The sequence below is a fragment of the Lepus europaeus genome, chromosome 4, assembly GCF_033115175.1.
Source record: "Lepus europaeus isolate LE1 chromosome 4, mLepTim1.pri, whole genome shotgun sequence".
In the NCBI taxonomy this organism is placed as follows: domain Eukaryota; kingdom Metazoa; phylum Chordata; class Mammalia; order Lagomorpha; family Leporidae; genus Lepus; species Lepus europaeus.
Window position 1 is genome coordinate 12,831,634 of NC_084830.1, and position 15,095 is coordinate 12,846,728.

Below are 15,095 nucleotides of genomic sequence, written 5' to 3' on the forward strand. Positions count from 1 at the left end.
GAAATTGATACTTTGAGAAGCAATGACATGAACAGCCCTTGTCTTGACTGTCCAGGAACACCTTCATATATATATATGTGTGTGTGTGTGTGTGTGTGTATGCACATACACATGCACACTATTTGTTGAACTCTTAATATCGAGTTAATTATGTGTGTATAAACTCAATTGAAAATCTTGTTAAAAAATAAGAGTGGCAATAAGAGAGGGATGAGGAAGAGGGGTGGGAGTATGGGCCTGGTAGGAAGTATCACCATGTTCCTAAAGTTGTAATTATGAAGTATATGAAGTTTGTAACTGTCAAACTATATAGTTGTGCATACATTCCTACAGATTTACTTCCAAGAGTAGAATTTAAAAACTTGCCATGCGACCCCAAGTCCCCTTAAACTGGGTGGTAAAAATACCATCTTAAGTGTTAAAGTGATCATATGGATAGGATTAAGTGTTAAAGTGATCACATAAATAGGATTAAGTGGTAATTATAATAGATAGAATTAAAAAGAAGTTAATGCTCCAACATGTGAAGTAGTCCACACAGCAGACTCATAGAATGACATTTGCTTTAAGTAGCACTCTGACCTCAGAATCAGCCCTTAAGGCATTCTGATCTGGCTGAAAATCCCGAGGGAGCATTTCAGGCACAGAAAGCCAAGACACTGTGGCAAAAAATGTCCTAGATGAAGGACTTTGCTGGGTGATACCCCACTGGAAAGAAGTCGTCATCAAAGAAGGAGGTACTTTTATCTCAAGGGAGGAGAGAACTTCCACTTTTCTTATGGCTTTGACTAAAGACTGATGGAGTTAGTGGATTCAGAAGGCTTGCATAGCCTAGGTAGCTCATGTCAAGAGCCTCAGGTGATCATTGACATCATACATAAAAGAGTGTTAATTGCTAAATTAACAACAAGAGTTACTGTGCACTAACTCCCCACGTAAGACCTCTGTCTTCAAATGAGTTGTATTATGAGAGTTAACAGTAAAACTTATTCTCCAAGATTTATGTCATTTTAACATATTAAGTGGAGGATATTCTTATGTCTCATAAATTTCAGTTATGCCTAAGTATCCAATTCCATTGCTTGTATTCTTAGATGCTTCCTTAATTAATGATAAAACTCATTCTTAAGGACTTATTTTCTTTGAATGTATTAAATGGAAGATATTCTTATGTCTCATAAGTTACAGTTATGTCTGAGTGTTTGCAAAAGATGCTTAATTCTTGGGTGCTTCTTTAAAATTAATTAAGTTTGAGATGCAGTGAATTTGAAAAAATCCTTTGTCTCGACTATTGAGGAACAATTTTTTTTCCTTGCAAATTATTGAGCTGTTTACTTAGTATAGAGTTGGTCTTCTATATATAAAATTAATTGGAAATGGGTCTTAGTGGAAAATGGGACTGGGAATGGGAGAGGGAGGAGGAGTAGGGGTGGGAGTGTGGGTGGGAGAGTGGGTATGACTGGAAGAATCACTGTATTCTTAAAGTTGTACTTTTGAAATGCATGAAGTTTGTATTAAATAAAAGGTTTTTTTGGGTGGGGTAAGTAACTTCGGGGATGGTTTATTTAAGAGTCTTATAAGAAGAATAAGCAGACATTTGGCATAGCAGTTAATTTGCCTACATTCCATTTAAGAGGAATCCAGCTTTGAAGGATCCAGCTTCACTCTCCATTCTAGCTTCCTAGTAGTGCATACCCTTGGAGGTTTCAGGTGATGGCTCTGACATCCTCTTTGGAGGCCTGGGTTGAGTTCCAGGCTCCTGGCTTCTACCTGACCCAGATCTGGTTCTTGTAGGCATTTGAGGAGTGAAGCAGCAGATAGAATATTCACCTCCATTTCAGTCTCATTTTCGCTCTCGCTCTCAGTCTCTCATTCCCACTTCCCACTCCCATTCTGCTTCTCAAAGAAATAGCATATGTTCCATTTTGTGCTTGTGAAAAATGTAGTGAGGTCATTTCTTGGATATAAGGATGAGGAGTAGACTGTTGGAAATTGAGATCTTTTGAAATCTGTGTAATACTCACCTGGGGTTATATGGTAAGATTTCCAGGCTGAGCTGAAGATCATCTTTGTGGTCACATATTAAAAGCAGTGGCTGTTAACCAGGGGCGGTTTTGCATAATCCAGGGACATTGTTGGTTGTTACAACTAGGGGCAGGAGTGATTCAAGGTACTGAGTAGAACCGGCCCAAGATGCTGCTATACATCATACAAGGTACAGATAATCCCCTCCCCTACTCCCACAAAGAATTAAGATGTTAATAAACATGCATAGTGCCAGGTTTAGGAAACTGATTTTAAATGATGCTGGTTAGTGTGTATATAAGCTTTGCCTTCCTTCCCACTCCTGACTCACAGGTATTTATTAAATTTCTGAGTTGGGTTTGAGGAAAACTGACAGAAAAATAGTTACTCAGCTCATGATCAGTTGCAGAAGGAGTAAGTTTTGAATGATGATGTTAGAAGACCAGGGGCAGTGGATGCAGCTGCTTATTTAGAAGGTTGGTAGAAAAAAGCCTCTCAAGACACGCTTTAAGATGAGGCCTGAAGGAGAACAAGACACCGTCCATTCCATGGGAGAACCCTGGGGACTGGCACTCAGGCATAAGAGACAGCGCCTGACCATCCCCTGAGCTCTGGAGAGCAAAGTCACAGGAAGTTCCTGGGAAGATTGAGGACACAGGATAGTAGTAACTATAGCACACGGCTGTTTCTGCTGGCTTCTGTTACTCTAGAAGGAAACTGTTTTCAAATGTTTTATGAGAAAATGGTCTAACATACTTATCAAATGCCTTTTGTTAGCTTAAAAAAGCGTTCCACAGACTACAGGTCAGAAAGAGCATGTTCCTCTCCAGATAAACTGTCAACTTTGAAACAAATGTCCAACATAAGCGCCCTTAGTCATGAAATTCCACCAGAAATATAGCAAACACTTGCAGTAAACTGTGTCTGCTTTCTCTGTATTGTATTTCTGTTACATTTCTTCTTAGCTTATATAGTAAATATTTATAATACTTAGCTTAAAGTGAAAGATTACATCTAAACAAATTGGAAGGGAATTTTTTAGGTTTTTCCTCCTAAATTCAGATAGTATGACAGTATATTATTACTCTGAATGATACGATTTATTATTTACTTTGAAGTAGTAACTCTAAAATAGATCATTAGTATTTTGGATCAAGTTTTATATAATCCGTTTTAAAATCTTTTGTATCTTCTGGTGTCTTACCAGATTTGCTAATTTATCTAGCTTAGAAGTCTTGTTAGTCAAAACAACTTTAAATGCAAGTGGCAGAAATCTAACTCAACTAAACAGGTGAAGAGATACTCGGGTATCTTAAAACCAGAGGGACGGAGAAGCAACTGAACTGAGGGAAATTGCAGCTGGAACTTGAGAACAAAAGGAGTCAGAAATTAAGACTCCAGAGTACTTTCTGGGACTCTACTGCATGCTAGTTTCTCTTGAGCCAGACTGGCATCCTCTGTGGCAGGAAATGTGACTGGCATTATGCAAGCCTGGCATTCTACAGGTTCTGCTGCTGGGAACACATCCTGTGCCCAGTCCAGTTGCTCTGACAGCTGTACCAGTAATAGTAGCAAATAAACTGGCAGGCACGGTCTTAAGTGCACTTGTATTAACCCCTTTAATGATCTTAGGAAACTTTCACAGTGGATATTATTCTATTTTTTTTTAAAGATTTATTATTTTTTATTTACTTGAAAGGCAGAGTTAAAGGAGGAGAAGAGAAAATCTTCATCCACTTGTTCACTTCCCAGATGGTTGTAACAGCTGGGGCTGAGCCGATCAGAAGCCAGGAGCCAGAAGCAATTTCCAGTCTCCCATATGGGTGCAGGGACTCACACACTCAGACCATCTTTTTCAGGCACATTAGCAGGGAGCTATTTCAGAGGTGGAGTATCACAGTCTCGAACCAGCACCTATATGGTGATAACTATGTGTCACAGGCAGAGGCTTAACCTGCTACTCCACAATGCCGGCCCTGTGGATATTATTCTTAATGCTTGTTTTACAAATGAGAAAACGGAGGTATAGAAAAGTTAGGAAGTTTGGCTAAAGTGAAAAATCTTGGAAGTAGCAGAGTTGGGTTTTGAACCCAGGCATTCTGGTATCTAGCAGACTTGAAACTATCCACTGTATCATGTTAGTTGAAATTAGTTACTTGAGGGAGTGGGGGTTTTGTTTTTGGCTCAAAATATGACAAGATAGGGGTATGGTGTTTTTTGTTTATTAGAAAAAGTAGGAGCACTGTTAAAATGAACTAGTTTCAAATCTTTGGGAAACTGTGTGAGCTTTTGTTCAGTGATGTGTGGTGTGGGCTGCCTATATAGCACGCTTCCTGTAGCGCTCCCCAGGGACATTGATAATGGACAGTTTTGGTTGTCATAGCTTGTGTGGGAGTTTCTAATAGTATCCAGTGGGTTGAGGCCTCAGATACCACTGCGTATCCTGCTGTGTGAGACATACTAGCAACAGAAGAATTATCCAGCCCAGGTTGAGAAACTGTGCTGATCTGAGCCATTTTCGGATAATTGTCTACATATTGGATGAAGACAAGAAATTCTGAATCTTTGAGAACTTTGGAAGGTGAAAAGTTCACGTCCAAGTATCAAGCACTGGGGGAGGAGTGTAGAACCCCATTAGTCTGGGGTGCCTGGAAAGGGGAGCTGAGAAATGGAAGCAGCATGAGGAGGGGGTTGTAAGAAAGTCGGGCAGATGCACTTGACTGTTCAAACATTTTCCCTGAGGGTGGAGTGTGTGCACACAGGTAAAATGAAAGGAGCCCTGATGTCTCCCTTCTCCCTCCTTCTGTACCTTTGGGTGCTCTGCTGTCCATGTAGCACAACATTTTAGCAATATCCATGTCTCAAAGGGGCTTTATTCTGATTTGTAATGTTGAAATTCATTGACAGTGAAGACTGGTTTGTGTTAAATGAAATAGAGCCATATTTTTAAAAGTTATTTTGTAGTTTTTGGATTATAATATAAAATCCAACATTCATTAAATGTTTTCTGTGTGCTACTGTGCTGAGTCATTTCTTAAATTTCATTGAACCCTCGTAATAACTTTTTAAGATAGAATAATTATCTTTGTTGTATCAGTCACAAAGTGATTACCAGAAAGGTTAACTATATCCCCCCCCCCCAGGCCAAAAGCTATCGAACTAGAGCTAGAATTCTGATTTGATTGCATAGATTAACACCAAGTAATGTGCTGCCTTTTCCTGTCAGAAACAACTACAGTTCTTCTCCTGACATGTTTTCCATCTATAGTTGCAGTTTTGATGCCACCAGGTAATTCTTTGGGTATTTGGTCACAGTTCTTTTTTTTTTTTTTGACAGGCAGAGTGGACAGTGAGAGAGAGAGAGAGAGAAAGGTCTTCCTTTTGCCGTTGGTTCACCCTCCAATGGCCGCCGCGGTAGCACGCTGTGGCCGGCGCACCGCGCTGTTCCGATGGCAGGAGCCAGGTGCTTATCCTGGTCTCCCATGGGGTGCAGAGCACAAACACTTGGGCCATCCTCCACTGCACTCCCTGGCCACAGCAGAGAGCTGGCCTGGAAGAGGGGCAACCGGGACAGGATCGGTGCCCCGACCGGGACTAGAACCTGGTGTGCCGGCACCGCAAGGCGGAGGATTAGCCTGTTGAGCCACGGCGCCGGCCAGGTCACAGTTCTTGTTAGTGAAATAATTTGTATGTCTATAAACAGACATTCCATATATGTTTGAAAGCTTTTAAAATTTAAAGCTGTGAAATAGTCTGTGTCTAGATGGTTTCCTCATAAACGTATTGAATAAATTTCAGTAAAAAATTGAGGTCATTCGGATGTGATGATTTAGTAAAAATGCTTATCTCCTCCTAAAATATGAAAGCTTAGTATCAGACTTTTTGCATTGTGTAAGATAATTAAGGTGAAATATTAGCCATTCAGTTAGCTATTGTATCTAATTATCTCACCTAATCCATTCAGGTAAAACATATAAGACCGTTGAAATTCTGTGGATTTTGATAGAGATATTAATATAAAAGGAAGATGGATCACTACTTCTCCCATTGGGGGAGTATTGTTTAAAAAGAGACAGATCATTCAATATTTATCAGAGTTGGGAATACAGTAGATGCTTTTTAATACTTCATAAGAACTGTATGTTTCATTCCTTCAGAGGTTGACCTCTAAAGCCAGTAATAGTTACACATATACATGTATTTACTCTCTGGGAAGTGTACAGTTAAGAACATAAGCTGCTGTCGGGAGTAGATGGAGGAAGGGGACCAGGGCAGGTGACTGGAAGTGCTAAGCCTTTTTCATATGCTTGTAATGGGGATGATGTCTTCTTTCATTAAAAGATTGTTACTTGTATGTTTAATTTACATTTGCCAGCAGCTTAGTCTTTGGACAAGTATTGTAGCTGGGGGAAGGGCAGGAGTGGGTAGCTGTGAACCATAGTTTGCCTTCCCTGTTCTTACCTCAGCTTCTAGGTTTGTACCTGGTTTCCTGAATGTTTGCTTCCCGCCTTTATACTCACTGACTTATGGCAAACTCTTGAACAGATTTATACCAGGGCCTTATTTTTACTTTATTCTCTCCGCAAACTTACTAAGTTGTGATAATAACTTGCTCTTTATATGTTTATTTGCTGTGTTCCATGCCAGGGAGAGTTGTGTATAGTGGAATATTCAATCTAATGTTAAATAGTAGAAATTTGATTAATCTTAGGAGAAAGAAGTTGTAAGAAATACTGGGTTTTATATGGTAATTTTAAAAAATGACTCATTAGCTAATAACTTCCTTCAGTCTTAAATGATTAAATATGGTTTGAATACTATCTTTTTTGTGTTCCCAATAGGATTTGATTCTGCAAGAAGAAAAATATCTTTATTGCTTAAAAATAATGGTCTCAATATTTGCTAAATTGATAAATCTAGTATTGATGTTAATTTCTGTTCAGAATATATGCTTCAAATTTTAAAGAACCAACACTTTCATAGATACTTAGTCAAATGCAAATATTACAAGTTTTATGTAAAAATTAATTTATTTTCCCATATTGTTTTATGTACGACTTTTTTGATATGTGGAAAAGAGGGACAGGAGCTTTAAACTCAGAGCCAAGTGTGCTTTGTTCCAAATTTTCAATGCCAAGAGCATATAGATCTGCACCTGTTGGTAATTATGAGCAAGCCAGCCTTTGCCAAATCCCAGGCCTCTGCTTAGAATTTTTTACTGGAACTAAATGATGTTGCCATTTTTATTTTTAGGTTTGCTGGCATGGGTAATCTCATTAAGGTGCTAACCAGGGACATAGACCACAATGCAGCACATTTTTTCTTGGACTTTGAAAGTAAGTCTCTCTAGCCCTTCACAGCTGGTGCATAATGGTAAAGGTGAAAGATTAATGATACTCACACCACAGTGAAGGCCAGCCAGAATATTTGTTAATTAAACTTCGGGATCAAACAAAAGTTGCATGATTTTTTTTTTCTTAATCGTAGGCAAACATCACCATCATATGTATAATTCTTTAGTTTTTCATTTGCTAAAATCATGTTGAGTCTGTAGCCAGTGCTGTCCTTTCATTAGTCCATGAAGCAAGTAGCCTTATGATGAATATTCTAATAGTATGCTTTAGTGACTATGTCAAACAGTCTGTTTTCTGAATCCTGTATAATGGTATTAACAATCAGAATTGTGCTGCATATCTATATTGAGAAGCAATACTTTAAGTAACCTCTACAAATTAATATTCCAAATTTGGTTAGAGATACATGCTGTATTTAATGGCATACAGGAAGTACATTTTATATTCTGCTATTTTCAGATGAGATGTGAAGGTGAGGTGTGGCCAAACCTCCTTTATTGGTTGGCTTTGAAATAAAATTATTGTTTTGATGCTATCCTAACAAGATTACACATGAATAACTTGATCAGAAATTTCTTTTTCAGAAAGCTAGCACTATTGAAATACTTAAGAATTTTTCATTATAAGGCCATTAATGAAACTTGTCTTGGGAAAAATTTGAGATGAATTAGAGCAACAGCTATGCCATTGTGTACAAGAAAACCACATTTCACCTCTAGGTCCTACATATCAACAACTTGAGAACCCGGTTTGCTGTCTGCCAGAGCACAGTCTGGGTAACCTGAAGGATGAATTCATGGCCTAATGAACATTTTCCGTTACTTTTTTTTTTTTTTTTAAAGTAAATTTCAGATGTTCTTTTTTATAAAGGGATATTTTCTCTTTTCTCATTCTTGTCTTGACAGGTACCTTAACATGGGGAATCTTCTTAAAGTTTTGACATGCACAGACCTTGAGCAGGGGCCAAATTTTTTCCTTGATTTTGAAAGTGAGAAGATGATTTTATATCTATTTCTCTTTGCCTGCAGTAGACTGCGTTTGTCTTGCACTAAATGAATGTTTTCTCTTCGCCATTCTTTTTAACTGCTTTGCATGACTGAGCTATGAATTGTTTGAGTAAAATTTCTGGCGCCTTCTAGAACTCGAAGTCATATTTTATAGATTAAATTGTGATGACAAAATGTCTATTTGAATTTTTGTAAGAGATTTCATATCTCTTACTTGGAGATGATTTTATAATAAGATCTACTCTGTAGTGAAAACATTTTTATAAAAAGTATTTTGGTGGAAAGGAAAAATAATACCTCAAGATTTATTAATAGAAGCAGTATTTGGGAAAATTTTTTAATGGAGTCAAGAAAAATTGACCAAGGTTTCTATAGCTGTATGTGCCTATTGAAGTATTTTAAATATAAATCTGTTCATGAAGGCCATTCAGAGCTCAGTAATTTGGGCATAATATTAAAAGGTAAGTGTGAACCTAAATTATTTAATCTTTGCAGATAATTTAAAGTTGAAAATTAATTTTATATATTTATTTCAGGAATTCATTTTTTCTAATTCTAAATGAAAAGAAAAATAATGGGTTCACAGACCTTTGAGTAATTTGCCTTCTGTTTGTTTTATGTTGCATGACCTATTATAATATGGTCTAAGAGTGGCAGGTAAGTGTCATTGATTCGGTGCATGTCGCAGAGCTTTCGCTTTTTTGGCTGTTGATATTGCTTTAGCTTGTCTCGTTGTCCAATTGAGAAAATGATATGAAATTGGTGTTTTAGTTTGAATGTTGCTATTTTAACTGATCATTAGAAAATTGTTAGGAAAGGGTGAAGAGATAGTCTTTAATTTTAAATTGTGTATTCCCTACATTTTTATCTGAGGTTTAAAACATTTGAAAATATCTTTAAATTCTTAAAATTTAATACTTTTTCTATTTTTAAAAAAAGCTAAACAAATCACTTAACCCCCCTCCCCTCAAGCTATCTTTTCTTCCAACTTCAATTTAGTTAATAATTTGTGGTCTCTGATACTTTTCTACTTTTATAACATTTCCCTAAATGATCTGTTGCAGTTTGGGTACTGTGTTCAGGCTAGTAAAGAATAGTAATGCCAATATCAGGACCAATATTAATATTGTTGAGGATTTTAGAGGGAAATAGATGTTAGTTGGTTATTGGTTTTCTTGACCCTTCTCAACAATTTAACAGTGCTGTTTTGAGTGCATGTTTAGCATGAATTTTAATCAGCTTGGGGATGTTGAGCAGATTGCTGACTTGAAGATTATTCTTTCAGATGAGGCAACTTACAATAGAGCTGTATTTTAGTTTTTTTGCATCTGTTTCAAACTTGGTCTTATATTTTTCTGCTATTCTGTCTCCTCTTTCCTCTGTCTCAGATTCCTTACATTTACAGAATCTTGGCTTTGATACAGTCAAGATCTTGTTCAAGACTTGGCACTTGATCTTTTTGTAAACCTAGTATTATGTTGTGGTCAAGTGGAAAGCATGAATTTAAATGTAGCATTCAAAAGATTATTTGGTCTTATCTTTCCAATCTGTAGGAGTTTGGATCATTACCTTTAATATTTAAATGACTGTTCTAGCAGTAGGAAAAAGGTTAAAATTTCAGCAATAGTAATAACCAATAATGTAGAACCATACATAAAGTGTTAACTTCTTAAAGGCAGATAAAAATTTTAAATAGTGACTTACTGCCTGTCTGCCAGTATAGAACTTTTAGTTTGACACTTAATAATATACTGTAAGTGAAGTTTAGTGATGATATACTGTATAGCAGGTCATAGTTTCTTTTTTATTTTAAAATCTGTATTTACTTATTATTTATTTACAAGATTCAGAGAGAAAAGAGATCAGGAGAGCTATCTGCTGGTTCATTCCCCAAACAGCTGTGGGCTGAGAACTGAGAGTTAGATTCCCATGCTCAATTCAGGTCTTCCATATGGGTAGCAGGGAACCAATTACTTGCGCCATCACCTGCTGCCTCCCAGGGTCTGTATTAGCAAGGCTTCTAATCCCTGGAGCCAGCCATTCCATTATGGGATGCATGTGTCCAGCGGCATGCTAACCATTAGGTTGATGCCTGCCATAGTTTCTTTGAATTTTTTGACATTTTCTTAATTTTTCTCATTCAGTGCATTTGCACATTTTTCTTCATTTTGGAAATATACATTTGTAAAACTTACCTTATCGTTAGGCCATCATAGTGACCTTGGTCCATCAGATAGGCCCTCTGTTCCACTGTTTTATACAAGACTCAAAATTGCCAACACAGCTTATTTACCAATTCCTAATTACTACTGAAAATAAACCATATTCTTTTTATTAAATATAATTTACTTTTAGTTGCACAGTAATATTTAGGTCACTAGAGTAACTTAGTTTTCCTCTCACCATCATTCCAATTGATAAAGTCTAGCTTAATATGTCTTCATAGTTGGGCAATTACATAAATAATTCCATGCCGAGATACCTGGCTTATTGCATCCAGTTGTATACAAGTTAAGTATCCTAGTCCCTTGAAACATGATGGATTGGAATGCTGTCATTTACAAAATGAAGATTGTCTCTAAAGTAGACCATTATTCTAACTTAACCTGACACACACACTTTTTTTCACTGCAGTTCAACATGCGTTTATGGCTTGCCTCCTGTATACCAGCCAGTAGGTGCTGGAGATGCAAAGATAAATAAAATACAGCCCCCACCTTTGGGAAATGTTCAATCTAGTAGGATATATAGAAATGCAAACTCATAATTTATCATGCAATTTACATTCAAGTTATACATCAGGAAAGCATTAAATTTACCTAACAGTGAACAGATTAGGCTCATTATGAAAGATTTTCTGATGGTGGTATTGGAATTGAGTTTTGCTGTTAGACTATTTTGAGCCTAACTTAGTGAAGGAGTCTATAAAAAAATGAGCAACATGTAACAGAGGCCTTAAGGTATATGTGATATTCTGTGTTTAGTGAAACTACTTTTTACTTTAGGTAAAGAGATTTTCTTACTTAAAACAAGTTATACTGATATTTCAGGATTTTATTTTGATTTTTAAAATAATGACCCAGAATTATTCCACAAATGACAACATATTAAAAAAATATAGAGTGGGGGTGCAGAATAGCCTCTTCTAGTTCCTGAATTGCCCACTCCTTTAACAACACTGTTAGTTAATAGCTCATTCTTATCACAGATCTTTAACTTAAGTAATACTATGTCTACTAAATTGTGGTTCTTGGAAGAAGAGGAGCTTTTATTTATTTTTGTACCCCTTCACCACCTTAGCATACTGCTTTGTAAATGATAGGAATTCAGTATTTGTCAGTTAAACTTGGTTTATTTGTCTCCAGGCAGATCAAAATAGAGTAAATAGAGGCGGTCATCAATGAGAGATAGGTTCTCCTTCCTCTGTTTCTTTGATAAAGTGCCTTTCCATTGAGTCATACATTTCCTCTTTTTTCTTGTGTCTTTTGTGTTACCTGTTTTTCCCCCATCATTTAAAAATATTGGATCTTTCTCTTTAGTCTAACTTTATTTTTCCATTTTATCTCAACATGTTTTCACTTGCTTTTGCCTTATACTTTTAAATCTTTATTCTGGCGACATTTTTCTTACATTTTGTTTTTCTAAAGTGGTATAGGATTTTATTTGTTCAGAGGTAAAATGTGTAATATCCTCCTTTAATTCATGCTGGAGGCTAGTTTATATCTCTGTACCTTCTCATTTATTCAGAAAGTATTCCTTATGGAGAATCTACTATGTGCAGGTTTTACACACTGCTGTAGTGGATGTGGACTGTGCTTTGTGGTCCCTTCCTTCATGGATTCTAAGTATCTATTGAAAAATGAATTTAAGATTAAAATGGAAAGACTTCTTACCTCATTTTTTATGTCGACTTCTTTTTGTTTTTTTCTTTTATAGCTAGTGTTTATTTCCTTTTGTATAACATCTTCAATTTTAGCAATTATTTTCAGTGATTCTTTTACCCTCTACTCTTAAAGGAAACTGTTGTGAAATTATTAAAATATTTAATTTTACCTTCAAACAATAAATGTAGTGAAAACATGCCTTAATTTCCCTGAAACAGCTTTTAGAACTAAACTTGATGAGTAATCAGTATGTCTATTCTCAGTAGCAGATAAATTATTTTATAATCAAGTGAATATCTTTTTGTTAGCTGGCTAAGTGGTTCATTTTTCTTGAAATAGTAGAACCATTCTTTGCTATGAAACATCAAAGTGACAAGTCTTGGTTATATTATATGATACCATTTTCTGAAGAAAAAAAAAAGCTTCCTTTTATACGATCTTTTTTTCCTCTCTAGTATTTTGCCCTTTTGCATGACTTGCTTTCAGTAAAGTAGTGCTTACCTGTCCGCTATTTTCTGTTTGTCTTCATTTCTACAGCAGTCTTCGGCAGCTTTCAAAATTATAAATGTGACTTTCCTGTGACGGTCTAAAAAATGTTTAATAGTGTGATGCTGGGTGTTTTCCCACCCTCGGGGAAACTGGAATCTTCTCCTTTGTTTTTAAATTTCTTGGTACTTATTACACCTTTATTAGTTATTAACCACTTACAAGGTCTATTTAAGTCTCCTTGATAATGTTTTGTTTGTACTTAAGTCTCACTGTCACATTTTTCTGTTAACAGCTAGTCACCACACCAAAAACACACATAGTTTAGAAGTATTTTCAGACTTCACAAGTTCCTTTGTTGTGAAATAGTTAAGAGTATCCTATGTCATGAATTCCCACTTCATGAGTTCAAACTACAGTATGTGTCTCCAATTGATGTTCTGTCTGTAGTTCCACAATTCCATATGAAAAAGTATAAAGCTCGTTTTTGCATGTAAAAAATATTTTTCTCTACTGCATCTCGTGTAAGTATAAAAGTTTTTATGAAGTGTGTTTTTTAAAAGTGTGTTGTCTATTTGAGAAATATGGCCTGGCTAAGTGTGAAAAAAAAAAATGTTACTGCTAAGATGACAAATTCTGATTTTAAAAAAATTTAATCATTTAGCTATGATATCAGTATTTGCTCTGTTAATACCTTAGTAGCTTTGGACACAGGGTCTTTTAATTTTTCAATTGGCTCCTCTTGTGTAATTATTTTCTCATAGTATTTCCAATTAAAAAAAAAACATTTTTAAGAAGAAAATTTGAAAAATAAGGGAACCAGATACATGAACACAAAATGTTTAAGTTGGCTTTGCACATGAACATTACTTTATTATTGCTATGGTAGTACAGTTTTATATGTGTTGAATCTTAAAACTGGTACTGTAATTATTTTTTAAAAAATAATACATGCTCTGTGTTTTTGCTTAGTTGGAAGGTTTAATAGATGAAATTGAGCTATGATTTGCCAGAGGACAAAATAAAGTTAAAATTTTTATTCATAATTGTTAGCTTCATATTTTTTTGGACTGTTTCTTTTAAAGTTTATAAGTAAACAAATAAGTAGATCATTATATATATCTGTTGGGTAGCAAGGTGGATGCAGAAAAGTCTGCATCTGGTTTTATATGATTGATGGACAAAATGATTTATTAGAAATGTTCCTAATTCATCTTAACAAAGTTGCACAGCCTCCTTTCTCTCTAAGAGAAAATTTTAGTTTGGAGGAATTCTGCCAGCATAATTTTTCTCTAAAACATTGTGGTAATCATCGTGTTCATCATTTTAGTTCCTTATCTCTTACTTGGGCTGTTGAACGTGATCGGCTTGCAAAAGTTTATGGAAACTCTGTCCCTGTGGATTCCCCTTTTTTCTAAAGCAAGCAAAATAATTAAATGAATTATATATATATATATCTCCTTAGAGAAACAAATGACCAAGTTCTTAAGAGTGGGATTTCTGTTACCTTGAGCCTAGCAGAGAGGATCCAGATTTAGTCATCGTTAGTATATGTCTAGTGGCTCACGCTACATGTGGTGAAGATGCCCATAGGCTGGTATCTGATGACGCCTTAAAAGGCTCTCGCTCAATCACAAGGGTATAGGAGCTTGATTTTTGCTTTGATATTTCAACATTTTCAGTAATTGTATTTATCAGTGTAGCTTAAAGTATCTAGTAATCCTGGAGCCGTTTTTAAATTTGAACTCCTCTTCACAAGAATCAGAAGGGAAGTTCAGTGATGCTGCCTTGGGTGTAGTCCTAGGTGAATGTGTTGTCCCTTCCTAACTTAGGTGATCCTGTCCATTGAGAAGAGAGCATCTAAAAACTCAGTTCTTTTTCATAGGTTTTACTTTTTTATATCAAAACCCACATATTAAAAGCAAAATGAACTTCATAGGAAAGTACTTTCAGTATTAGACTGTAGATGAACAAGAAGCTATTTTGGTAGACTTTCATTCCTGTTACATTAAAATAGATCTTTGTTGATGCATTTGTAGTTATTATAGTGGTAGTGATAATAAGTAGAAAAAGAGATCATTATGATTCTCACAGTTTAAATTTTGACTGTAATTCTCAGATTGCTGTTTTACCAAGTAATAATTTATAACAAACTAAATAGTAATATTGGGTGTTCCCTTGCTTCATTGTGATTTTTATAAACTAGAGGCTAGTTACTCAAATATTAGAACTATGGAAAAATTGTCAGTCTTTTCTATGAAGTGCAAAGTTAACGATGAGCAGATTATAACTCATCTTTGGAAAAATACATTGTCAATTGCCTTGAGTTGTGTATCTTG

At 35.7% G+C, this 15,095-nt stretch overlaps 1 protein-coding gene across 8 annotated transcripts in view; it reads left to right on the forward strand.

Annotated features, from left to right (window-relative positions):
* CYRIB (CYFIP related Rac1 interactor B) overlaps positions 1 to 15,095 on the forward strand; it is a 173,218-nt gene that overhangs the window by 132,846 nt on the left and 25,277 nt on the right. For 7 of the 8 annotated variants that reach the window (XM_062187986.1, XM_062187983.1, XM_062187988.1 and 4 more), the window contains one exon: positions 8,285 to 8,367. In XM_062187986.1, coding sequence (XP_062043970.1) covers positions 8,285 to 8,367 — 83 coding nt within the window. Of the gene's footprint in view, positions 1 to 7,340; positions 7,362 to 8,284; positions 8,368 to 15,095 lie in introns of those variants that run through there. The other variant, XM_062187991.1, reaches the window with a different exon arrangement.